The sequence below is a fragment of the Gymnogyps californianus genome, chromosome 5 (assembly GCF_018139145.2).
Source record: "Gymnogyps californianus isolate 813 chromosome 5, ASM1813914v2, whole genome shotgun sequence".
Lineage (NCBI taxonomy): Eukaryota > Metazoa > Chordata > Aves > Accipitriformes > Cathartidae > Gymnogyps > Gymnogyps californianus.
The window spans coordinates 6216364-6242874 of NC_059475.1; the positions used below are offsets into that span (position 1 = coordinate 6216364).

Genomic DNA, 26511 nt, shown 5'->3' on the forward strand with positions numbered 1-26511 from the left:
CTGCCTAACTCCCCCTGAAATGAGTATAAGGAAGTTACCTCAATATCTAACATTTGACTCTTAAGCATTTTGCTGTGATGGAGCAAAGATTTAAAATGACATTTCCTCAGTGCTGTAGTTATCTCACTGTTCTTACTGTCTCAGTTTATTTCGATGACAGACTGCTATTTTCATTAATACATCTATCTGTATTTCTGTCAGTAAAATAGCAGTGTTCTAACGTGAGTTGCAAGCACTTCACCGCTTAAATGTTTTAGTTTGGCTTGATGGACAGTAATGGATCTGGACAATGATATTCTTAACAGATGACAAGACTATACACTGCAACAGCATAATATGCTCATGAGGGAAGTTATCTTTGTTGGATTAAAATCAATCTTTATAACCTGTGGAAAAATACCAATTATTCTGAACGTTGTAAACAAAATTCCATGCAAAGTCTGTGTCTTTACAATACTTGTGAACATTTACTTCTCTGTAACTATTATATGTAAAAGTCTGGACACTGTATGATATTTGGTAGATTGTATTTTTGTTTCAGATAAAATAATATTTAATAATTATTTGCAATAATCAATGTGGATAAAACCGCACGGAGGAAAGGGAAGAGTGCAATGACTTTCTAGGCCCTTTGGTGGGTAACGCACAGTAACCTAATCATATAAAAAACCTGCTTTAAACAGCCTTAATTTCTTCCGTTAAGAAAAAGCAGCAGCTGCTCGTAAATATTGGGTTTAATGCAGAGAGAGAAAGCAAGCAATTCTGTTCATAATAACACATCTTAGAGAACTGATGATTTCTTATTTTCCCCAGGAGTCACAGCTGAAAGCTCTGAAGGAGACTGTGCAGCTTTGCCTGTCTTCCGTTCTGCACAATCAGCCTCCTGCTATGAATCTAATCCCTTCAAAACCAGCTGAGAAGCTGACATCCCCAGTTACAAAGGACTCAAAAGTTCCATTTCAAGTGACAAGCACCAAGGTATGGTTTCTCTCTCGTTTTTTTTTTTTAAACATCTTTGAAAGTTTGCCCTGTAAGAGCATCAAACTGGAACTAAGGAGGATTGTAAATTCATTGAAAGATTAGGCTGAATATTGAGGATAATTCTAAGCCTGTTTCTGATGTCAATAAACTTTTTTTAAAGTTGAGAAGCAGCTAATTTTTTTGCTGAGAAACAAAATTCTGTCTATCACTTGCTAAATGGACCATGCCTGCATAACAAATCTACAAGGAAGATGGATTTGCATCTAAAATAAGTGAGGATGCTAATTCATAGGATTATTTACTTGTCAGGCACTGATAGTGAGTATATGGTAATATAGCACTGAACAGTAAGACAGTTTTTGCTTATCATGGTTTTTTAGTGAAAAAGACTGATATAAAAACATAAAATAGTCTGGGACACCCAAATCAAATTTGCCAAAAGGGATCTATGGAATTGACAATAGGCCATAGAGAATATTCCAATCATGCAAGATGGGAAGGGCAGTTTAGTAGAAAGCATGAGGAAAAAGAATTGATGAAAAGTGTTTTGATTCAATAGATTCAAGCATTTTAATACAGTCAAGATTTACAGTGATTAACAACTGTCCTGATAATTTTCATCTCCAGGGTTGCATTTTGCTCATGTATTCGACTGATTCAATAAATCTAGAAGAAATCTGTGATTTCAATTAAAAAGGCAGTTTTACAGAAGAATGACTGAAGGACACTTCAATGTCCTCCTTAAATTCCAAAACTCTTTCCTGAAATATAAATAGGAATTGCTAACTCATAGCCAATTTGTAATTTTTACACGGCAGCTGTTGATATTCATTATTAGTACAGAGGCTGAAGCCAAAAATTAGTAATCTTTCTGTAGGTAATTAAAATTGAAATATAATTCCAGAAAGCAGAATATAATTATAAAACTGGATCTCACATTGCTATTCTTACAATAATGATTGTCGGTTCCTTAATAACTGTTTTATAGAAAGAAACCTTCATTCCAAAAATTACTACCTCTGGAAATAAAGCACTGTATTAATTAATAGCAGCACATGGGGGTATTAGTGCTTATTTAGATTAAGATCACTGGTTCTATGTTCTGCAGGAGAATGGACTCTTCTTTTGTAGGTCATGCAGACTGAGCTTCACTCTGGGATCTCAGGAGCACATTTTTCCTAATTAATGTGGCTGTAGAATTGTCTATCTTGTTCTTATTGTCCTTCTCTTCATGTTGGAAGTGTTTGTGCATCTGTCATGAAAGCATAAGTGTACTGAAGGATAAGGCCCAACAAGCCACTGTGCCTGTGTTTAAGATTGGTACAGGCTCAGAGCCTTTGAAGTATTTGAGGTCTCCTTGGTTTTACAGGTATTACTGTAGCACAATGAAGGAAATGAGAATACAGTGTAGAGATTAGATTTTTGATATTTGGCTGAAACACAGAATACTCTTCCTTCTTTTTTCCATGATCATATAGCTTTTGTGTTTAATGTTCCTGTTTGTAAAATGTATCAGTATTTCCATGCTCCAGCCCTTTGAGAACTAGCATTGACTCCTCTGTATCGAAAAGTGCTTGAATAAGTTAGACTGCCTCTTTAATAGACATTGCTCATATTTCTCTGCACTTAGCATATGCCATGAAAATGTCTGAGAAAATAATGGTCTGCAATCCTCTTCTTCCACACATTGGCACCTCATTATTATAAATCCATGCATTATCTGTGATTATAAAACCACTGAAATCTGCTACTGTGAAATAGGTTGTCAAAGAATCATAGTCAGTCCAGAGTTACACCCTCTGCACTTGAGCTGTGTTACAGAAGGCTTTTTTTTTTAATGATGACATCTATTCTTATGTATTTTTTCCTTGGCTTTTTCTTCTTCTTACAAACCAACTAAGTCTAACTACAGATGTATAGCTGTCTTTTTTTAATTAGATTTGCATAAACATTTTGATATAGCAGGCTAGTATTTTTAGCTTAATATAAATGTGTGTGATTACTTAAATATGTTTTCATATGTAAAAATGGGAACTTCAGATGAGCAGCACTTATGCGTCTTGTCATGTCTGAGAAGCAGCAGTTTCACCTTCAGGAAAGAAAGGATTTGTCTGGTAAATATCTTATTTCAAAGATATTCTCATCCAGCCTAAAGATTGCTTTCTAAAAATGTCAAACTTATTTTAAATCCATTGAAAGGTGCTTCCTGCTTAAAAAAAAAAAAAAAAAAAAAAAAAAGGCAAATAAGTAGATTGTATATTTGTATTCATAATTGGTAACCATAGTACCCGAGTGCTTGGTAGAGGATATTTAACACAAGAACATGGTGTAGAAAGGATAATTAGGAAAGCAAATTGCCAAATTTCTTGGGAAGGTTCATTTTAAAAATTGATTTCCTAGTGAGGTATTTTGGTCTTTCTAGAGAATGTGCTATAAAGAAGCATAAATCAGGTTTAAAAAAAAAAATCAGTGCATAGAAGCGCCTGAATCAGTGCAAAAAAGTTGTTATTCTGGATAGCTCAGTAATTTGGAAGAGTGAGTAGTAATAGGAAATTCCTACATTTAAACCATAGAAAAAGTTCCCTTAAAGTGATCAAAAGCAGTATCAGTCTGAGGTGTGCTTTGTGACATGTTTTAAATGAGTTAATAATTACAATGTACAAGAATGTAAAATACAGAATTTACCATTTGAATTGGCACTAATATTTCACATCAAAACCATTTTACCTGTCATAACACCTATACTGGTGCTGACAGCATTGACCATTACAAATGGATTTAGGGTTCTGTCATGGTTTAAGCCCAGCTAGCCACAAAGCACCACGCAGCTGCTCGCTCACTCCTCCACCCCGGCGGGATGGGGAAGAGAAAATACAACAAAAGCTCGCGGGTTGAGACAAGGACAGGGAGGGATCACTCACCACTTATGGTCACAGGCAAAACAGACTCAATTTTTGGGGAAAAATAAACCTATTTAATTTGTTAACAACCAAATCAGAGTAGAAAGATGAGGAATAGAACCATATCTTAAAAAAAACACCTTCTCCCCTCCCCTCCTTTCTTCCTTGGCTCAGCTTTGCTCCTGATAGCTCTGCCTTCTCCCCACCAGCAGCGCAGGGGGACAGGAATGGGGGTTGCTGTCAGTTCATCACACGCTGTTTCTGCCGCTCCTTCCTCCTCAGGGGGAGGACTCCTCACGCTCTTCCCCTGCTCCAGCGTGGGGTCCCTCTCACAGGGGTCAGCCCTCCATGAGCTTCTCCAACTCAAGTCTTTTCCATGCACTGCAGTCCTCCACAAACTGCTCCAGCGTGGGTTCACCCACAGAGTCATGGTCTTCTCCAGGGCCAGCTACCTGCTCCACCATGGGGTCCTCCACGGGCTGCAGGGGAATCTCTGCTCCACCGTTAACCTCCATGGGCTGCAGGGAGACAGCCTGCCCTCTCACCACGGGCTGCAGGGGAATCTCTGCTCTGGTGCACCTCCTCCCTCTCCTTCTTCACTGCCCTCGGTGTCTGCATGGTTGTTTCTCTCACATCCCACTCCTCTCCTCACTGGAGCTCCTCTTCTTCCATCTTCTTCTCTTTTTTTACTGTAGCTCTTCTTCTCTTCCTCCATCTTACTCTCTCCCTCAGGAATCTTTTTCTCCTTCTTAAATATGCTATCACAGAGGCGCTACCTCCGTTGCTGATTGGCTCGGCCTTGGCCAGAGGCGGGTCCGAGTTAGAGCCAGGGAAGCTTCTAGCAGCTTCTTCCCATTGCTGATTGGCTCAGCCTTGGCCAGAGGCGGGTCCGAGTTAGAGCCAGGGAAGCTTCTAGCAGCTTCTTCCCATTGCTGATTGGCTCAGCCTTGGCCAGAGGCGGGTCCGAGTTAGAGCCAGGGAAGCTTCTAGCAGCTTCTTCCCATTGCTGATTGGCTCAGCCTTGGCCAGAGGCGGGTCCGAGTTAGAGCCAGGGAAGCTTCTAGCAGCTTCTCACAGGAGCCACCCCTGTAGCCCCTCCCTCACTACACAAACCCAGCACAGGCTCTGTGCACACAAGTTCAGTGACACTAACAACTAAAACCAAGCGTAACCAGAAGGCTGATCATTAATCCTGAACTATGAGGTCTTTGACTTCCTGGATTGTTAACAATTATTTTTGTTATATAGTTTCTTTTGCACTGTGATGTTGCAGCAATAACCATTTTGCGTTCTGCCAGTGGAAAATGCTTCCAAACTAGTTGAGAGTTGTCGGATTTGGCTTTTGTTGTAGCAGTTTCCTTGCCTCATTCCCATTACAGAGGTGATGAGGAAAGAGAAAGGAGGAGGACTGAAACTCTGCTTTCCTTTTTAATCTCCAGATGAGTGCCTAAGGACCTGGGTACTTAAAGAATATTGTTAATGGATGGAACCTGTAACTTTTACTAGGCTACCTGCTGTGGGAAATGTGGGTTCGTATAAGCCGTGAATCAGAGCACTGGTACTGACTTCCTATTGAGGCATGTTCTGCACTTACTGTATCTCGGCATAACAAACAACTCTGTGAAATTATATGGAGTTAGTAGATGGAAGGCATTCGTACTCCATTTGTTTTAATTTCTCTTTCTGAAAAAGGTTAACATTATACCTTATTAAAAAAAAAATTGTAATAATAGCTGTCATTCAAATATCTTTGGCTGTGCAGCGTAAAGATACCTGTGCTCCAAATGCAACAAAATGAGCTTTAGTAACGCTGTGGAAAACTAATGGCAAACCAAAATCAGAAGTGAAACAGAAGAAAAGTCTATTTCCAGTAGCGAGGTCGAGTACACTAATGATGGGGAACACAGTGACACAGATACCAGAATAATAGTGACTAGTTTGCTCTATAGTGTTTTTGCCTAATGCAAAACCATTGTTTCATGTAATCCCCAAATGAATTCCTTCATTATAAATGCCCTGTGGTTTTTGTGTATTTTGTGAACTGCACTATTTTAAGAGTGGAAATACACATGAATTTCAAACTGTGAAGAATGACACCCCCTCTCATATTGTACATTGTGTAGGTGGAAAGACCACCTGTGTGCCACTTCAGTGTCCTAGCCTTGATGGAGGGAATACAGGCTGAATAAGAATGAGAACTATCCTTCTGTAGAAATGTATAGTACAGACTGAAAGGGGAACTACCACTCCATTTTTAAAAGATTTAAAGATCTCACAAGAAAATGCATCACTTTTGTGGTAAAAACTGCTGCAAGGAGCCATTGCCTCTGCCTCACATATATTGTGATATTGTGGACTCCAGCATACATTGATCAGTGTAAAATTCAGAAAGGTTAAAGTACTGTGGGCCATCCTCCTTTTATCTGGAATAAGTACTTCATTCATTCCCCATCAAAGTAGGCTTGGGGAACTTTACATCTTTATTAAGCCTAAGAAAGTGTTCTCGTGGAGCAGGAATGAGGAGAGCTTGTGAGACTGTTCAAAGAAGGTACAAGTCTGGAAAGTTGGTCAAGAATAAGGTAGACTCTGAAAAACATTTTGAAATGGCCATATAGGAAATTAAGAGGCTGAGTTTTCTGTGTTGGTACAGAAATAATGTATTTAGATTAAATTTAGGCTTACAGTTATTCTGAGTGCATAAATAGTGGGCATCTACTACAGACACAGAGCAAGGCTGCTGAAATAATAAGATGATCGTAGTGTCAAGAGTCTTAGCTTCTTCACTAATTTAATCACAGGTTTTGAAGTTTTTTTTTTAAAACTTATTTATAAAGGATCTATGGTTTATCTAGGAAGCCAGAATATTTCCTAGGCTCTAGACCTTATCCATTTCATTCTACAAAAGTAGAAATGATGGATATAAATATTTATATAAAATAATAATACAATAGTTAGTTATTTGTACTAAATACTAGTTATACAATTATCATATTACTGATAATACTGTAGGATATTATAGTTATAGAATTGACTAGAAATTTGAAAAAAGAAATATAGTTATATATGTACCTTTCTTCAAAATATACAAATATATTTTGAAGGAATGAAGAAATGTCTGGAAGATGTAGGCTGGACCCAATCCATGTTTATGAAGACTGAACAAAGTTTTTTTTCTTTAATTGTCTTTTAAGAATGTTTTTGTAGATCCTAGAAAACTAACAGAATAGCTTCAGATTCACGAAAAATTGACCAGCTGAATGTAGCAATGTATCATCTCATCTCTCTCCCTTTGTAGGTCAAGAAATCAGAACAAATTACTTAAGGAAATAATTTCTGTTTTCTAAAATCAGAGCTATTACCGTTCATATAATTTATCATAATATTCCAGTATAAATGAAAGTTTTGACCATTTGAAGAAATCAATTGCAAATTCTTTGCTCAAGAACCTGTGAAACAACACAAATGTAATTATGGACTTATTTTTGTCCTTATAGGAAAGATTAAGACACTGAAAGCTTTTCTAATGTGTCTGATTATTTCTACTCAGGGTGACCTCTGTATAACATGCTGAAAACATAACTTGGAAGTTATTTCTCTTTAGGCATTACATTTCAAACTGACATCATGGCATTATGTCAGGAAGCACCTCAAGTCTTTTGTATAATAACCCCACCCCAGAGGCAGAAAGATGAGCAAATGGACTTCTGAAAAACAAAAGATGCTAGTCTGAATTTAAAAAGATATTAGTGAAATGAATCAGATATCTGAAATTCACAATATATATATGCTTTTTGGTAACATAGTCTCTGTTTTGTGGATTTGGAAAAACAAAACTTTAAAATGTAAAATACTTGTGACTATTCTTTTCCAATTTTCCATCAGTTTTTTGCTGTGTACTTCCTCACTGTTGCCTGAATCATTCTCTGCATCTATCTGGTATTTCAGACTATGAGGGCAGAGAAAGGCTCTAGTACTCAGGTTTTTTCCCTCTATTTCCCTGCTTTCTTTCATTCTTCTGTTCTTTGTTGCTAAATACTCATCATCATTTCTCCTAACTTACAACTTTTCAGCATTATTTTCTCATTCTGTCTAGCTAAGTATTCTCTTCTGACATCTATTCCTTCCTTATACTTAAGAATAATAAACCTCATTATGCTATTTCTTTCCCTTTAAAAAGAACATTCAAATTTCAGAGAGCAGAGGGCCCAGTATTGTCTGAGGCATCTTTTTTAATGGTTCTGTTTCAAAAAGATTGCAAAATATAAGGTTAGACTGGAAACAATGACAGGTTTTAAACAGAAATTAAGCCTGTTTTGTTGGCTGCTATGGTAAATGAAAATTCTATGTAATTGTGAAAAACACATAGAGCAAAACTTTTCATTTAATTGAGCTCCAGGATAATACAAACCAACACAGATATAGCATGGCGTGCTTGGAATTATTTGGAAATTAATTGTATGCTCACAAATGAGGAAAAAAAAATAGTGTGTATCCTGATAACTTTATCAGAGGAAACAGAGGTTGAACCTAAGGGCACAAAATATAATATCTGTGGTCAGCTATGAGTAAACAGCAAGGGCATTGAGGGCAGTGAATAGATTTGTGCTCCATTAAAGCCGTAGGAAGTCATCCTCTGTGGTACCTCAGTGTTTTTCTACTTTTGTTGCCTCAAACTTTGCTTCTGTCGGAGTTAATGAGATGTCACTGACACCTGCAGTTTCAGTGACCTGTAGATCATTGCATTCAGCACAGGGATTGGAAAACCATAATTAGAAAAAGGCAATTAGTAAATGCAGAGTCAGCCACATTTTGTATTCCACAGTAATGACAGACAATCATATAACCTTTTCCTAACGCATAAACATTACGAGAATAAAATAGCATTGAAAAATGACACTATCCATTGTTTTAGAAGTTAATTTCAAAGAGAGTAAGGAATAAGTGTCTCCTTCTAAGGTACTTACTATAGAAATCTCAGGTACTATGAGTATCTGTAAGGCTAATGTAGTAAGAAATTTGTTTTTATAAAGATAAAAGGTAATTTAATTGCAGAAGCATGACTAGCATGACCTATTTCTTCACGTAAGCCTCTCCTGTTCTGCTTTTTATAGCTCTCTTTGGGCTTATAGACTTTTATTCTCATTATGATCGACTAGATGCCAACCATAGTCTTGTATTATTTTTAATGATGATTCATAAGAGTATGGCAACTCTTCGTCATATCTTTGATTTCCAGAATTTGCTTCAGATTGAGTATGTTTTTGCTGTTGCCTCAGAAAGCTTCCACGGAACTTTTTCTACAGCCCTTTTTCTTCAGTGACTGATTTTTAATAAAATTTTATTACATGCTGGAAAACGTTTAACACCAGAGATCATTAAATTGAAAGCTGAAACTCTTTGCTTTTATTACTTACTTTAAAGAAGTCTTCATTATTAGCACATTATCTTGATAGTAAATTAGTTTTAGAGGTTTTTTTTCAACTGAGTACAATCAAGGGAAATTGGAAAAAAAGCACCTGGCATCTCTTATTTAGTCCATAACCCAAAAAGAAGATCATTCTCCTTCAAGTTTTAGTGACACGACATTTATAATTATCTTCATTTCATTAACTATTTGACCTCACCCCTCTTTGTTACAGAGTATAAGTAGCCAGACTGGCCCATTACCCCAGGGTTCAACTCTGAAATTAGCAATGGGCTAATGGGCTGACGAGGTAACTGGTAACCACTTATTACTGCACTTTTTGTGGCTGTTAACTGCAGGTCAGTTTGCCTGTGTATGAAAAATACTCCAAAGTCTCACTCCAAATATCCTATTTTTTAATTAATGCCTTTACTTATCAGATGTTTCTATAAAGTCTCCCGCAATCTAGTACATAATATGTCTCAAAAATACTGTGAGTTACCACTTGACAGTGGTTGAAAAGGGATATGAGTATATCAAATTTAAATTTCTTAAGGGATGTTTTAAATAACATCAAAAAACAGATTGTTAGGTATGGCTAATGGTCTTGCATGGACCTGGGGATTAGCACGGACAGCTTACATCCATCTTCTCAAATTCTGCTTCAGCCTAAAACCAAGGCCCTGTGCTAGAGCAGCCCCAGGCTTGCTGTGATGTTCAGCAGCTTTCTGGACAAGCTTACTTGTCTTTTTCCTGTATCAAAAGGGAGAAAGAGAAGTTCCTCTTAATTACTTTTCAGATGTTACTATTTTAGAGATATCTTTCCTCACCTACTCATATCTCATATCAAGTGATGGTTTCTTTAATGTTTCTCTCTCTCTTTCCCCCCCACCCCCAGTGACAGTGGAGATGACTGGGGAAATGTACAGCATTTCTAATTTTAGTTAAAGTTGCATTTAGCAGAAAAATAGTAACATATTGTTTTATCTTGTGACTTTCCTAGCCGACGCGTTTGTTACATGTTCTGTTAGATAATATGCCTACGTGAGCAATGAAAACAAAACTGAATTTATGTGCCTTTGCAGTTGGACATTAGTAAACCTATTTTAAGATTTGTTAGTATTAGCACTTTTTTCTACTGATGTTACGTGTAAAAGAAGACGCGAAATGTGCAGAGGATCCAATTAATCATTTTAAGTGGCTTACAAACTTGAACGTAGTTGTGAAAGTACTCCCAAGGGAATTTTGCTACACAAGGATATATTAAAGATTTATTTGAAAACTGTTAATGCGGGTATCCTGTATACAATATATGTATTATTAACCTACTGTTACAAAGTTTCACTTGATATGCATATATGGAGCCAAGTGGGAAACATTAGAGATAGTTAAGTGATCTTTTTCTTTGATCTGAGCAAAGAAGTGATTTGGAAAATATTCACAAAGAAAATATTGATTGACTTTAGGCATTTTGGCCATTAATAGGAATTTTCTAGCAATCTGATTAAAAACATTGCATTGAATCATAAAGCGTAAGAAATGCAGAATGGACTGGTGATAAACCCAAGGCATTCAAGTTCAATTTAGTCTTGAGCAATTTAAGAAATCACCTACTGGCCTACACCTGAAGTCTCACCATCTTCCAGAATTGTTAAGCTCCCCCTTATTCTACATCTATTATTTTATGTTAAAATAATAATAAATAAAATGTAAAATAAAAAAGTAATAAATAAAATGTTATTTTATTGTCAATGAGAAAGTAACATAGTCTGATGGAATGTGCTCTCATATAATGGAAAAGCAGACATTCAATTAAAACAAAAAAACTTTTAGTATCAAGCCTATATTTGTTCAAATCCTTAAAAGTAAAATGGATGGTGCTTAAATTGAATGTTTGAAGTGGTGAAAAATGGAGTCATATAATAAATAACTATTGAATCTTTTTTATTACTAAATATTTTGAGGTAGTTTACAGATTATTTATGGAATCCTATTTTCTCATATCTTTTGAAAAATAGTAGTCCTCATCTCTGTTGATGGAACTGTGGTCATGATGGTAATTGTATTGTCAGGTATTTTTTTAATAAGAACAGCTGTCTTTATAAGAAGAGACTTAAAGAAACAGATAATTGGAAGCAAACAGAGTTTATTTTGGAGAAGCTTCCTCTACCAGGATTCCTACCTTTTCTTAAATCAATAAGAAAGCCTCTTTTAAGGCATGATTGGGGAAAAAAGTCAAAGTCTCAAAAGGAAAAGCATTTCTCCAAGTGACATCATTTATGAAACTTGGCTCATGGTTCAGAAGGGTTCCAGCTTCACAGAGTTGGTCCTCCTGGGGTCTGTAACTCTTCCGGGGTTGGGCATCTTTGGCTTTGTCTTCCTGAAAATACAGATGTTCATGTCTGTAACTGTAATCTCACTAGCTGCTTTGTTCATCTGGGAAGACTGTAATTGCCTATAAAGCATATTCTGACAGTGTGTATTATTGCTGCTCTGAAGTGTAAGAAATGTTATACAATGTTCATTATCCCACAGCTAATTGCTTTTTCCTTTGTGATGGCTGTAGAAAATCAAGACTGTTATTGAAGGAATGTGTTTATTTGGTTGTTTCAGTTTCTTAAGTATTATAACATCAAAAAAACCTCACCTTAAGATGCTTCAGTATCTTAATAGTTTTATAAAAGGAAGTTTTGATGTTTTCTCCTCTGCAGTGAACGATAGTCTGTTTTAAAACTTTAGAAATGGTGGAAAAATGAAAAGAAGTAGAAGGTGTATTTATATATGAAGTAGAAGGTGTATTTATACATGTAGTTGTACCCTTGAGTGTATACCCATCTCTCTAGCCATCCTTGAACTTTGCATACTACAAAATATTAGGTACTTGAACTTGCCCACTCTATAAGAAAAAATGATGGTAAAATTTAGCTGTTATTAAGGGAATGTGAAATTATAGGTTTCGATATAATGTAATATAGGTAATTGACTTGTATAAACATATTAACAAGCTTTTTCTCTAATAATACTTATGTATGATGATCCAACAAAAACTTCTGTTTCTCAAACCTAATTAAATCTATTTCCTTCTCTTGTTGTTTTAGCTACAGATACATTTACAATAGACATCTAGAATTACTGCTTAACAAATGGTTATTAGAAGAAATTTGAAGTGAAATGATCCATATCAAGTGAGCTAATTGCATTCTGGCATTAGACATAAGTGTTCACAAGTAACTAGGCCACTCAAAAAATAGACTTCTGCTGTCTACCCCGAGTCTCTGATACCATGCTGGAGTAATATTTCGGCATCAGTGAAAGTTGCTTTACACTGTCAATTTATTATGTTGTCATACATACTAAGGACAGAAGAAACCCTTGTGGACATCTAGTCTCACCTGGCATGATATTTGCCACAAAGGTTTTCTATAAAAATTTTGATGTGTACCTTGAAAATTTTATTCTACCAGTTTACCACTTGTATAAAAACTCCATAATAATGCTTTCATCCACGTCCTCAGTACCAGAAATTCAGCAAAAAGGACTTATAAACACATAACTCAGACATTCTTTCCTATCTTGCATGTTATGGTCCAGTGTAAACTGAAGTCCATATTCTGCCTGTTCTTACATGGACATTCATTAGAACAAAAAAGCTAGGTAACTCTCCCTCTGTAATCTAGTTCAGCTAGGCAGGATTATAACCACCTCTTATTCTCTATTACCATTAAGCGTATTTTGGTTTTTAGATATTAGATAAGAGCTGAACAGACAAAATCTAGACCAAGACAGTAAATTTCATTATGGAATAATTTAGCATCTGACATATTGTATCATCATAGCTGGATGCTCCTAGAAGCATTCTACTGCTCTGAGAAAAATGCCGCCTGACTTTGCTGTCCAGCCCATTATTATTTATTATTTAAATTGGACTAATGTGAGTTAAGCTCTTTCCAAACTCATGGAATGATGCATTTTGTACTTCTGAGTGCCTGCATGGAAATGTCTTTCCCTGTCAAGCCAATATATCACAGCTGCCTTCAGTGCAGCCCTGGCAAATTACATACTGACATGTAATCCAGGCAACAGCCCAAAATGATGAAGAAAAAGGACACAGATAAGCATATGACATACTACTAAGTCAAAAGTTACTAAGAAAAATTGTGATTAAAGAAATGATGTGGCAACAAATTCATGCATTGGTAAAAAAAAAGTATGTCCAACAGCTGCCTCTTTCCGTTGTAAATCCTGCCTGTTCTCTACTATGAAGATTGCCACTATCTTGATGAAATTTGGATTTAGACTACCTTTCATTATCCTAAATTATTTGCTATAGGAATCATTAGGCATAGGATCAAGAATTATGGAAAACTTTGAAAGGTAGAGATGTCAAAACTTAAGCTCTTCTAAATATAATCCTTTTTTTTTTAATTTTCTTTTTTAATTTCAGATTTTCTAATGACAACTACCTGCTTAATATTTCACCAATCACTTTATGCAAAGAGTCCTAGGAGTACTAGGTGATTATGTGTATTTTGTAGAATGGCTTTAAAAACACTTTGTATTTATGGGAATACAAATATACATCTCAGGTATTTATAATTTGTCAGAAAACGTACTTACCCTCCAGAACAGAAGTGCTATAAGCTACAGATAATGGCATTCATCATGGCTGAATGTATGTACAAGTACTATTGTGCTGTTTATTTAGGCATCATACCAACATGACTGCGTAACCGTCAGTTTGGAAATATGTGATGGCATTCTAGCAGGAATGCATTTTCTGCAGTTTTAGTACCCTTCAAATATTGATTAGAAAGGGACTGAAATGTATAATTCTTCATACACTGGCATAACTGTAGAGAGTAGTAAGGGCTTTACAATTTTTATTTTTCTCTTCATAAATTTATGTTCTCGTTACAGTAATAAAGTACAAACAATAACCCCAGCTGTCTTTAATTTAGCTATCCTGAGCATCCACAGCAGTCCAGCTTCAGCTCATAGAAAAGACAACAGAAACAGCTGAAGAAGCAAGAACTAGCAGCCTAGCTGGTTTAAAGCAAGCTCTGTCTAGCCCCCGCGACATGCCGCTCAGTATTTTCTGATTCTCCTTGCTTTGTAGGCAGATTCTACAGCCTTTGCTGCTTTTTTTGGTTTTTTTGGTTTTTTGGTTTTTTTAAAGGACTATTTTAGATTTTTCCAGTAGTTAGTTGCTTGATTAGAAAAGCTCTCAGCAGGAATGGAGATGAATGTTTGTGATATTAGCAGACCTGTGAGGGACGTACAGCCCCATTTGCCAGGAGCAGATGGTAAACTATGCTTGTGAGTACAACTAATAACTTACAGGCAATAAAGGAATTAAGTCCTTTTAGATAGGAAATCTTCCTTATATTTTAATTAAACAGTGCAATAAAAAACTTGGTACATTTCTAAAATGCCCGTTCTTTGATAGAAGCACACATGTATCAAGCAGACCTGGGAGTTACAATGCAAAAAACAACAGTATAACATCTTTTTCCTCTATTTCCCCTGCTATATTTGCCATCACTTCCCCTGCTCCTGGTATTGCCAACATTGTTGTTAGTGCTTCTATTTTCTTTAAAGAACTCAAATAAAAATACAACTGCAAAGCACATCTACGACCTTTACACCACCCCCTGCACATAATTTCTCTAAACCTCTGTGGAGTACTTAAAAGATTTTTGCTAATACCTTTAGTTCCTTTACTCTGTTTTACTATGAGGTTACTTTCAGTGCATGAAGTAGGGGCTCATTTAATTATTTGAACTTCTTATTTATCACCTCTCCTATATTGTGGCTCCTGATATGAAGTCCAGAAGAATTTATTATATTTCTTCGTTGTTTATTCTTGAAAATATAAGATTTCTACTTCAATTTCCTGTCACAAAGTCTGCCATGAAGGAACATCTGTAATTGAAATATCAACCACTAGGTTAAACTGAAATTATTTGGGCTTTGAACAGGCTGCTGATTCTTTATTTTTATATTGCAAGGTCATATTCTTGGTCCAAAGTAAAGATTGTTTATTTATCGAGTGACCCAGATCTGTCACCAATCAAGTACAATTAGAATGAAAATACCAATGGTTATATGTGTGTTTATACAGAGATAAGTTTATTACTATATGCATTTACCTATAGTGATTTCATATTCTTTTTCTCTTTTCTCATCAAATAATCTGCCTTTCAATAACCACTGAAAGTTCACAAGCACTGAAAGTTCCTCTGTGCTTGTGTACAATGACTTCTTCTGTGTCTATACAGTAAGCAACATCAGTGATTCACGCACAGCACAAAGAAAATTTGTCCCACTGCCAACAACAAACTTGTCATGAGTTTTTGGTTGTAGCTTATCTCACAGAAAAAGTTAATAAGAGGAAAATTTATTTGGTCATTGTTATTAATACTCATATTGTGAAACTGTTTTAATCGATGAATGTTAGAGATGCCTCATCTCTGGGTCAGAATTCCATTAGCTGCTCATTGAATCCAACACAGAAGAGCAACAAAATGTATTTGCAGATGGGATTGTGATTGCTCATACAGGCAATTGCTCAAATTTATTCAGTTACCTGAAGAAAATCTATATTCATATTTAGCAGATAGTCTAGTCACAACAAGAAAAGTGATAAACAGATGAACAGATTGGATTTCATCTGATACATCTCCAAATCTAAACTTCGCTTAATCTTGGTTTGCTGTGAAAAGCCTGTGCTGAATGAAAAAGGGATGGGTGACTCAGGGAATTAGGAAAAAAAAAAAAAAAAAAGCCCATGTAGAAGTGTGGAAAGAAGTGAAATAATCTTGATAATTTAACACTGGGAGAGAAACCTTTTAGCTTTAAGGATGCCTTTGAATTCAGATGGCTAAGAATTGTGCATGATTCAGAAAAAAGCTTATATGAAAGCTTGAGTTTATTATTTGTAAACTATTTTGCATATGAAAAGATCAATGTGGGGCTATGGAGTACCTCATCACTGAAGAAATGTGGATAGGGTAAGGAGTAAATCCTTCATGATTTTAAGGCAGCGCACTTGTACTAGCTGACAACTTGGCCTAAATTGTCACTGATCCAGCGTGGGTGTATTATCTGTAGGGAGAAAAGAGCTGTTCTCTCCTTGTGCCTTGTGCTGGAAGTGGTGTCCTTGCTCCTGCCATTCAGGGCTTCTAAGGGAGGACCAATACCCAAAGGAAACTTGCTCCCCCCTGTTCTTACAAGGGTAGGAAAATAAAAATTGAAGGCAGTCCTTTCTTACATTTAGCAGTTTTATTCTGTCAAATACTGGCAGAATATTCGTGGAGAGGCGCTGAAGTAGACACTTACGTGTGTATCACGTACCTTTCCAGTGCGGTTTCTTTAACCAGTGTCCCTCTGTATTTTGTGTCTTAGGGTGTGTGGCACCAGTATGAAGAAATAAGAAAAGCTTTTGGATTAAATCTAGTTTCACAACACAAGATTCTGTGTTTTGCCCAACATCTATATACATCTATAAATGCTCTCCCTACTAAAAGAAGTGTAACAAAAATCCACCGTACTTATTCTTAAACTTTGAGAATGCTACTCTTCACTCACAAGTTTTCCCATGGAGGAAGGGTATATATGACTATTACATGTTTTTAGAAGTCCAAGTCTTGACCGTGTGCTCATTATTTACTGAGCAAACCTGTTAAAAATTGATTACAAGCCCTCAAGATTTTTTTTCTTGTTGAGAACACAATTTGAGATATTCCTTTTCCATGTACTCCACAGCCCTTTGAACGTAAGGGATTCCTCGGATGATTTACATTAAAAACACAAATAGTCTGACAGCATTTGGAAGCATCTTATACACAATCAAAACTGCAGGTGTGTTTTATCCACATGGAAGTTTTACTTTTCTGACTTTTTATTCCTTTATTTTAAAAGTTCGTTGAGATTTCCAGTTGTTTTAGAATAGCTATAATTGATTCGGTCTTATATTGTGGGTTTGGATAATTCTCTGATTTTAGACTCATTCTGAAGATGCCTTAGAACTGCACAGTCCTTGAACATAGTCCTTTCTTGATAGCACATCTTACAGGAACACAGTCCAGCTTCTCAGCTGATTTGTATCAGTATCTATGCTGATTCGTATCAATATTCCTGTGTTTAGGTGACTGGTTATTTTTTTATTAATATTAAGGATCTGAGTCAGAATACCCCATGATCCTTCCAACTCTTAAGTAATTGTGCAGGTTCAGGTCTCACTGGGAACAGAGTGGAAAAACTATTACATTTCTGACACTGACCAGCTGAAAGTGTGGGTACAGAAGAAGCAACGCTTGGTTTGTCTGTACTTAAGATGACTTTGTAGCTGCTGTTGTTTCCCTTTGAAAGTTTGAAAGGAGATATTTATTATCTTTAGTAGCATGTCACACTCATCAGTTTTTGCAGAGTTTAGGCAATTGTTTTCATTGTTTATTCATTTTAAATTGCTGTACTATTGAATGAGTACCAAAGGCATGCGGGATGATACAGTGACTATAGAGTACCTTACAAATTAATTATTTACATGTTGGTGTTGTCTGCTATCCAATAAATTACAAACGCCAGAATACAGAGAAGTACTCTGAGCCGGAGTAGTCTGGCTCAGTACTTGGGGCTAGAACTTGGGCTCAGTTGTGCAGATGTTAACCTGAGGGAACGAACTGCCTTCCTCTCACTTTCCAGTTGTGAATGTAATATCATAGTTTGGACCATCATGAAGTTTAGCACAGCTGTAGTTTTAAATTATGAGACATTTGAAAACAATATATGTAATTTGGTGATTCCAAGGTTCATCTTCGTTTGTGTTTCTGTCACAATGTGGCAGAGCACTGGCCTAGAGAACTGCAAAGACAGAAAGAAAAAGTTAATGTCTAACTCCCACTGCAAACCAAGTGGGAGACAAAAAGTGAACAAACACTATATCAAATGCATGATTTTAAGATTAGACTAGCCTCGGTAGCACTGCATAAAATTGTTTCAATGTGAACTTAGAGCCAAAAATAGCAGAAGCACATCAGCTAGCTTTTGTTTGAAGTAATCTACAAAACAAAGTTACTGACTTGCGTAAAAATTCTGTTGAAAGGCAGTAAAGTGGTTACATAAGTGCCAAAAGCAATCAGACTTGGTCAAGGTGACCCTTCATCCTCAAACAATAACATAGTACCTAGATATTTACAGTATATTCAGTGTACTATATCACACATGCTGATCTGAGATCTCCAATCACAGCAAGCAAGCCTAAATCTCTATTAGGAAGACATTAAAAAACCCAGCTAATCTCCAGATACATCATTTAGAGATTAAAATGTATATATTATTTATTGAAGAAGTTTCAGTTGTTGGGTTTTTTTTTTCTGAAAGTGCTAGGAGCTCTAGAGAAATGTGGCATACTGATGTGGTAGATATCTTAGCTCATAATACAAATGAAAGTCCAGACCCACCCTGCTCTGCAGTATAGTACTTGTACAAATGATGTACAATTTGTGCTCTGCAGTTGGATATTTTTAATTTTTTAATTTTTTAATATAGCATATTTCTAAAGTTTTGATATTCCTATGCAGAATGTAAACTGCAGTTTACTTGCCATCCTGATTTATATCTGTTCCCATCTTTATATTTTAAATGCATGTGAAGTCTCAGGAAGACTAAAAGGTATTCACTTACTTCACATGTTTAGGACCTAAAAGAATACTTGTGTTTGTTTGGAGATGGAATTATTTCTGTATTTTACCACAATATTCTTAATTTTGATGGACTGCTATTTCACTTATTGTCCCTGTGTGGGGTAAACCATGTAAAATGCAGCATGGGCAACTGAATGAAACAAAGTTCTATTCCGATTATTTTCACTAATTAAGTGATCCTGCAGTTTGCCATGCGGTACTTCTGTTTTCTCATCTGTCAAATAAGGGGCACTGTCTGCTGCAAAATACGGTAGGAGAGCTATTTTGACCATGCTGTTTGTTATCAGGTCCGCACTTTTTCGTTGTTCCAAATAAGTTTCAATCTATGATATGACAAGCAAGAATTAAAAACAGGGAGACGAGATGGAGACAACATCGCATGAATAACTTTATCTGCTGTTGTTAGTCACATGCAGACACATTATCAAAACTTACTATATTTGCTCTTTTTTACTTATAATTTGTCTCTAATGCCTCTTTCTTTTTTTTTTTTTTAGTATTACACTGGTTGCCTTTTTCTTTATACACTTTCTGACATCTCGTCCTTAATTTCTGGGTTGGGGGGGTGGTTTGGCTTTTTAGGGTGGGGGTTTTTTGTTTGGTTTTGGTTTTTTTAATGAGCAGCACTATCTAGGCGATGAATTTTCAGCTACCCTAAGGCTCTGATTTGCATAGGTCAGTCAGATAGTGCTCTGTATCTCTGTCCTTGTAATCCTTCAGCTACTCTGACTGCTAAATTGCTTATCAATCTGGATTGGTCTTTGCAGGGGACAGTACAAGTAGGTAGAAAGTATAATATCCAGAAATGCAGTGAGTGTTCTGGCAGTACTGAGAGGAGCTGTAGGGGATTCTGCAGTCTCAAGTTACATACTCAGCACTCTTGTCTTCAAGGTGGGCTGTGGAAAAAAATTTTAAAATTTCTTGTTTATACTTAGAAAGATCTCCTGGAAATAAAGTTCATGTAATACATTGCCAGACAGTCATAGAAGACCCTGAAAGTCATGCTGAAGTTTACTCTCTCTTTTTTGGATTTCAAAAATGTACTCAGAAATAAGATTTGAAGGACACTTTTGTTAGTGTAAGGCAGCAAAACATAGTAGAGCTAATCCTGCCTTTTAAAAAATTATTAGAAAAATATTGATATCTAAGTGCTTTGTATCAGGTCTGTAGCATAGATAATATTCCACAGAACTGATCCTTTGAATAATTACAGGATATGAAAAGTAGATATAGCTTTTACTATTTCCAAACCCAGTTATTTCTCAAGTTGCCCCCAATTCTTTTGCTTGACTTAGAGAAACAGCAAATTAAATCTTTGTAATTGAAATACAAATGATTAACGATACGGATGCCAGAAGTCTATTACTAAGTCCTTTAACAGCACAATAATTCAAGAAAGTCTTGATGTGCTACGTGGCAAATCCAGTCATATTTCTAGGCCAACTGCATAGAGCCTTCAGTAATAAATGTAATTCTTTCCTTGGCCGTTTTAGAGGTTAGTCTACTTTTCCTTTTATCTAAGTAATATAGGTTTAGGTGTATTGGGTGCAATAAAGTGCCTTGAAAGCAGTTTAGCAATGATATTTTTATGCTCTTAAATATATCCAACGACATATACATGCCTATATGATATAAATAAAGGTTTTAGGATCCACTTCTCTTGAGATATTTATGTAAAGGCTGTCTGTGGACCTTAACGACACACTATCAGATGAATTATAAAAAAGTCTGCAGCATAACTTCATGGTAACCCAGTGACCTAACCGTAGTGCCATGAGATCTGAACTCAGGACTGAAAGCCTGTAGTACTACACAAACATTTTCTTTAAAATCTGAGGCAGAATAGGAAATTAATCTAAGGGAAATCTCAGAACAGAAAGGTCATAGAAAAAGGCTGCATTTGGGGATGAAAAAAAATAGAGGCAAGGGATGTCTTATAGGAATCCCACCCTTTTTTGTAAAGCACTGAGCCTGCTCAGCTTCCACTGAAATTGCTATGGTGGTGCCTAGGAGTTTGCAGGACCAAACCCCTAACGTGTTATCTACAGCTTTCCCACAGCAGTCAGCTGTCCTCAAAATACGTAATGTGTATGCAGCTCACACTTCACTACATCGTTAGAGGCAGCACTAGCCTTCAGAAAATGTTTGTATCATTAGCCCAGTTAACTTCAAAGGAAGCAAATTGTATAGCAATAAAGCATTTCTCTCACCTATAAAAGTCAGGATTAACAAAAGCTACGCTTACAGATGGAGTAGAAGCGATCTAATAGGACTTGTTAAATTTCCTAACTGAATTATATGAAGTGTAATTTAGTTTTTGTTCTTTAAGGCACAAACTTTCATATATTGGTATACACTCGTAAAATAGGAGATGTTTTTCAAAAGATATTTTTCTCCTCTTTACATATCAGCCAAATGATTAAAGTCAGACAGAAGCTGTAGACAGCTGTGGGAACACCTACCTGGTTACAAACAAAATCCCAACAGATAATCATATAAGGCAAATATTTTACCAATTCCACTGGCTTCTCTTATGGAATGCGCTGCCATTTGCTGATGATAATACTGAAATCATGTATTGCATTTTACTGACAAGATGCAATTTCCATTTCTATGGGCTCATTTTACAGATTCTTACATATATACAAATTTTAGCCTGGTATTTATGTTAGCATACTTTGTTTAAATTTGCTATATGAATAACAAGTCTGGATATTTTTAGCAAAGAAAGACCTGTTTGGTTTTGGTAGAATGTAAGCCAAGTGTCCTTTAAATTCACTTTGCAATTATGTCCTCTACTAAAATAGAGTGGGTAAACAATAGGCTAAATTACTACAGGTAATAAATGAGAAATTATGTCGACTCATGATGCTAAATATGTTGCATTTTTCTTTGGATTAGCATAAATTTACTGGGCACAGGTGCTTTTGTAATTGGGACTCATTTTGAAAACATTAGTGTTCAGTGACCCTCAAAGTTGAATAGCTGGTTTTGGTGGTGGTGTTATGATGCAGTGCCATTTCGAGTAATGTCGGAATGCCATCTGTCCTCACATTTCAATAGTTTTTCTTACATTACAGAAGACTTCTGTATGTATTTAGCTGCAGTTCTCAGTTCTGTTATCTGCAGAAAATTACAAATGTCTTTTTTATTAAGAATCTTTCTTGTCACTGCACAAGTTCTCATCACCCAAAAGTGTATGGCAGTAGAAGAATTGCCCTGTACACAGAATGCACTTGAATATCCTCCACAGTAAACTACTAATAGATTTCAGACTTATACAGGTTAGTTCTCTTATCACTGGATTCAAACTGCACTTTAAACGATTTTTGTTTGTTTGTGTAGTTTGGTTTTAAGTCATAAGGAGGCACGCTGAAAAAAATGCAAGCTAGAAAAATCTGGCAGCCAGAATGACCTTATAGAGCAAATCTAGCTTGTCAGAATGTACCCAAACTGAAATTTTGCTGGGTTATTGTTAGGTCTTATATATATCTAATGGGAGTGATTAAAGATTTCCATGGCTGCAAGAGCCTTAAGGAAATGCTGTCTGATTAGTTCTAGACTTCGGGCTGTTCTTTGGCTGGTTGTGATTTTCTCCACCCTATTAATGTGAAAGAGAAGTAAAATTAGTCTAAGCATAAGCTGTTTAGGACCAACAATGTTTTGGGGGGAGGTGGTATATGGAGGTATTCACAGCTTTAGAGATAGTAACAGATGTAAACTGCAGTACACCAATTTATTAAAGGTTAAAGTACTTTTATTGTTTTAACTTTTTCTAATTTTTTTCATACAAAAGATTGTAGTAACACAAGAGTGAAGCATAAAACAAGAGAACATAGAATTGCTACAGTGAACCAGTAGAGACTAAAAAAGTTGTGGGTAATCAAATAGCTTTTAATGCTCTGCTCTCAGATTATTACACATTTATACAAACTCAAAAAGTATCGGTGTCAATCCTATTGTTCCACGCTCTGCAAAGTGGGGAGTAGAATTGTCATTCTTTTCTCTGCTTTATTTCTATTTAGAGCACTTGATAGCGTGGGCGTTATAAACATTTACTTTGGAAACTACTGCATAGGCTATTCAAGACATGTACAACTTTAGAACGGAACAAGTGCTTCACAGTGAATAGTTTATTTGATTAATTTTTCTGTTCTTTCCTGTAAGCCATCATGAGCCATCTACAAGTAGATTTTTTTTCTTGCTTTTAGTAGGAATTATTCTAAGACATAAGGGCCATTCAACTCCTGTTAAAAATAAAAACCACCAGGAAGTTGCTTCCATACTGTCCTTTGTGCAAGTGAACGTCTACTCTGTTAGCCACAGAGTATTTGAAAATATAAAATGGTTACTGTCAAAAAACCCCTCAAACCCAACAGAAAAGAATAGTGCGTGCTCTAGAGAACTTGCAGTGACCTTCAAGTCTAAACATCAGCAAGTGTAATAACAGTTTTTTCAACATTAACTGTGTCTTCTGGAAGAAAATATAGGAAAATACATACAAAAAAGAACAAACCCATCACTTTCTCTAACTCTCATGAGATTGTCACCCTGTGGGACTTATAAAATAATCACTTTTTTTTTCCTTAAATACTGGAAACATACCTTTTAATATCATAGTTTATTGAATTTTCTTTTTATCTTGTCAGTTAGGAAGAATAAGAATCAGGACATTAGCATGACCTGATTAAAAAATTAATTTTATAATTAGACTGGTGATATTTAATCTCAATCTTATGCTATCTCTTTCTTTCACACTTGTGCACACACACACACGTGCAATTATATCTAAATTAATATATTATTTATATCAAGATTATATATCATGATATATATTAGATTTATAAATTATATATCATTATATATGCACACATGTGGGGTATGTGTGCACTAAGCACTACCTAGAACTACTTAGATTCTTTTATGGTGGTCATTATTGATTAAAATATAATTTGGACTGTAAATGTTTAGCCTCACTAGGTTCCAAAATTGTGTGATATATGGGGTTCTCTTTAGCGTTTAATTTTCCTGAACAGCCTACTTAACAGCTGACTCCAATAATTTCAGTTTTTCATTGTTTCATGTTTCATACAAACGTATGCATGTCTGCTGTGTGACAAGGAGATGGTGATATTTTGTCCTCAGCTTAATGTAGATTATTATTTATGGGTTTCACAAGGTCAGTACAAGGAAAAGTATTTCTAGATTTTGTTTTCAGTTAATTTAGGTAATTTTATCTCTCTCTTGTATAATCTTACCAGAATTTTGTTTTGTTTACTTTTGCTTAATCTTCTCAAAGCATGTGACTTAGATATCCTCTATCTTGTTTGCAGTTAAATATAAGTAAATACATCATTTTGACTCCATGTTGAAAACTGAGGTACAGTGAATTATCACAGAGCTGCTTTTATTGATCCTGAGAAAAGGATTGTGCATACATTTTCATGAGGTTTTTTCCCCCTCAATTGCATGGAAATACAAACAAGAAACTGCAGTTGTTACAAGGAAAAGTGAGGCAACTGAAAATGTTGGTTTAAGGTTCTACTAGAAAACATGTATTTAAATTATCTGAAATATGCAACGCTTTCAAAATAAGCTGTGTTAGAAAAAAACAGCAGAATTCAGAGCACAATGATAAACAGATGAGGCTTCTTTTTGTTTGTGCGTAGCTAGGTATTTTGGGAATTGCTTCAAATTGGCATCCATTGCCTATTTAGATGCCCTAGAATAGCTCTCCAGCTATTTCTGTAGAGGGGCACTGCTCTCCCACAAGTCCTGCCTCCTTTACCAGCCCCTTGCAGCTGTCTTGGAGGCATTTGGCTATCAACTTAAACACTAGATGCCTGAGTGTAGTTAATGGAGTTCCACTCCATACTGTAAATGCAAACGCATTTTGTATATTACCAGGGGAAGGTGACCTTTTCTTATTTTCATCCTCTGTTTCTGTGCTTCTTTCTTATGTTTGAGCACATTTGTGAGTTTGCTGCACATCGTGCTGGACTCCCCAGGAGAGGGTGCTTTGCTCTAGTCTCTGACAGTAGACTGTCATCCTCCAGCTCTCTGGAGTTCAGGAAGCGCTGTACTGGCTTTCATGTAGAAAGCGTGTTCAATTAGAGATGAGTTCCACTGGTATGAGGTGGTTAGTAACTAGTTTTTTCACAAGGAGATTGACTTTAACTGGAAGAATTATGTAGTAGGAAATACTACAAACAGTGCTTGAAAACTTCAAGATATCTTCCCTAACTCTTGACAAATGAGACTTTTTGAATTCTTTTTTTTCTTTTAGAGTAGTTTTTTTCAAGAGAGGAAGGACCTCAGAACACTTAACAAAGAAAAATTTTAAAACAATAATGTAGATATTATGTCCAACAAAATATACTGCTAGGAGGCGACTGCATGTGTGAGGGAAAATTCTGCACTCGTAGTAATGTTTTGAAAAGGATGATTCAGGAAATTAACATCTAAATATCTATCATCCCAAATGATCTGTTTGAAAGAAAAAGTCCTTTCCCTCTGATGGATGTTCAGCCCTTTGAGATTATTGTGAATGTTCATCTTGGAGAAATTCCATTACAACCAACACAAACGCATGTGAAATGTGAAGAAAAGAAAATGTGGTCTTTTGGTGTCCATATTAAAGATGTCCCAACAATTTTCCTTTCTAATGGTAGTGAGGTTGTCCTAGATTACTTGCAAAACTTCTGATTGTTGTGCTCGATGCTCAGTGTTGGTATAATGTATACCAGTAAGCAGCTATTTTCCACCTTAAAGATATTTGAATATAGTGCAAATAAAAAAAAATAATCAAGGACAATTCTGTTTACTTAAGAAACAGTATGTAGAAGTTTAAAGATCTGGTACTTTGTAGGATTTGCAATCGTTTGAGAAGAATTGCCCTATATAAATGTAACTCTGTAGATGTGCATTAAATAGAAATAAAAACTGAGCTATGTCTCTCCCACTAATTGTTGAATAATATTGACTGTGCAATAGAGAAAAGCTAGTTACCTTTACTGCAAACACAAATATATATACACGCATATACAATGACCATCACTATCATAGAAATATATAGGGTGACTACTGTTATTAGAATTGGACTTCTCATTTATTTCTGCATGTGAGTTAAACTGTGGAAGATTTTAAAGTCAGGATATAAAGAAATGTGATACAATGATTTCCTTTATATTATACATAGATATTAATACATATTTATCTGCAATTTCTGTTGTGGAAAGATATAATAGATACTCAATTACTTTAAAATGTCTGAAATTTGTAGGGCTAGGAGGGTGAGTTAAAAGTCTATCATACAATTCAAAACGCCGCTGTGAACTTCCGTAATTGCACTTGGTGCTACTCAAAAAAGAGGGGGGAAGGAAAAGGTGATAGGATTGACACCTTTTTCTTGACAGAAATAAATATGCGAGGCATTACGTGGCAGTTGGCCTGTGTGCACGTGTGATATACAGACAGTCGCTGGTTTCCAGGAGCAGTCAGACAGAACTGACTTTGGAAAGGA

At 35.9% G+C, this 26511-nt stretch overlaps 1 protein-coding gene across 1 annotated transcript in view; it reads left to right on the forward strand.

Annotated features, from left to right (window-relative positions):
* The window catches only part of LUZP2 (leucine zipper protein 2), a 209685-nt gene that overhangs the window by 164721 nt on the left and 18453 nt on the right, over positions 1–26511 (forward strand). The window contains exon 9 of the mRNA XM_050898228.1: positions 814–978. Within this exon, the coding sequence (XP_050754185.1) occupies positions 814–978 (165 nt within the window). The remainder of the gene's footprint in view (positions 1–813; positions 979–26511) is intronic.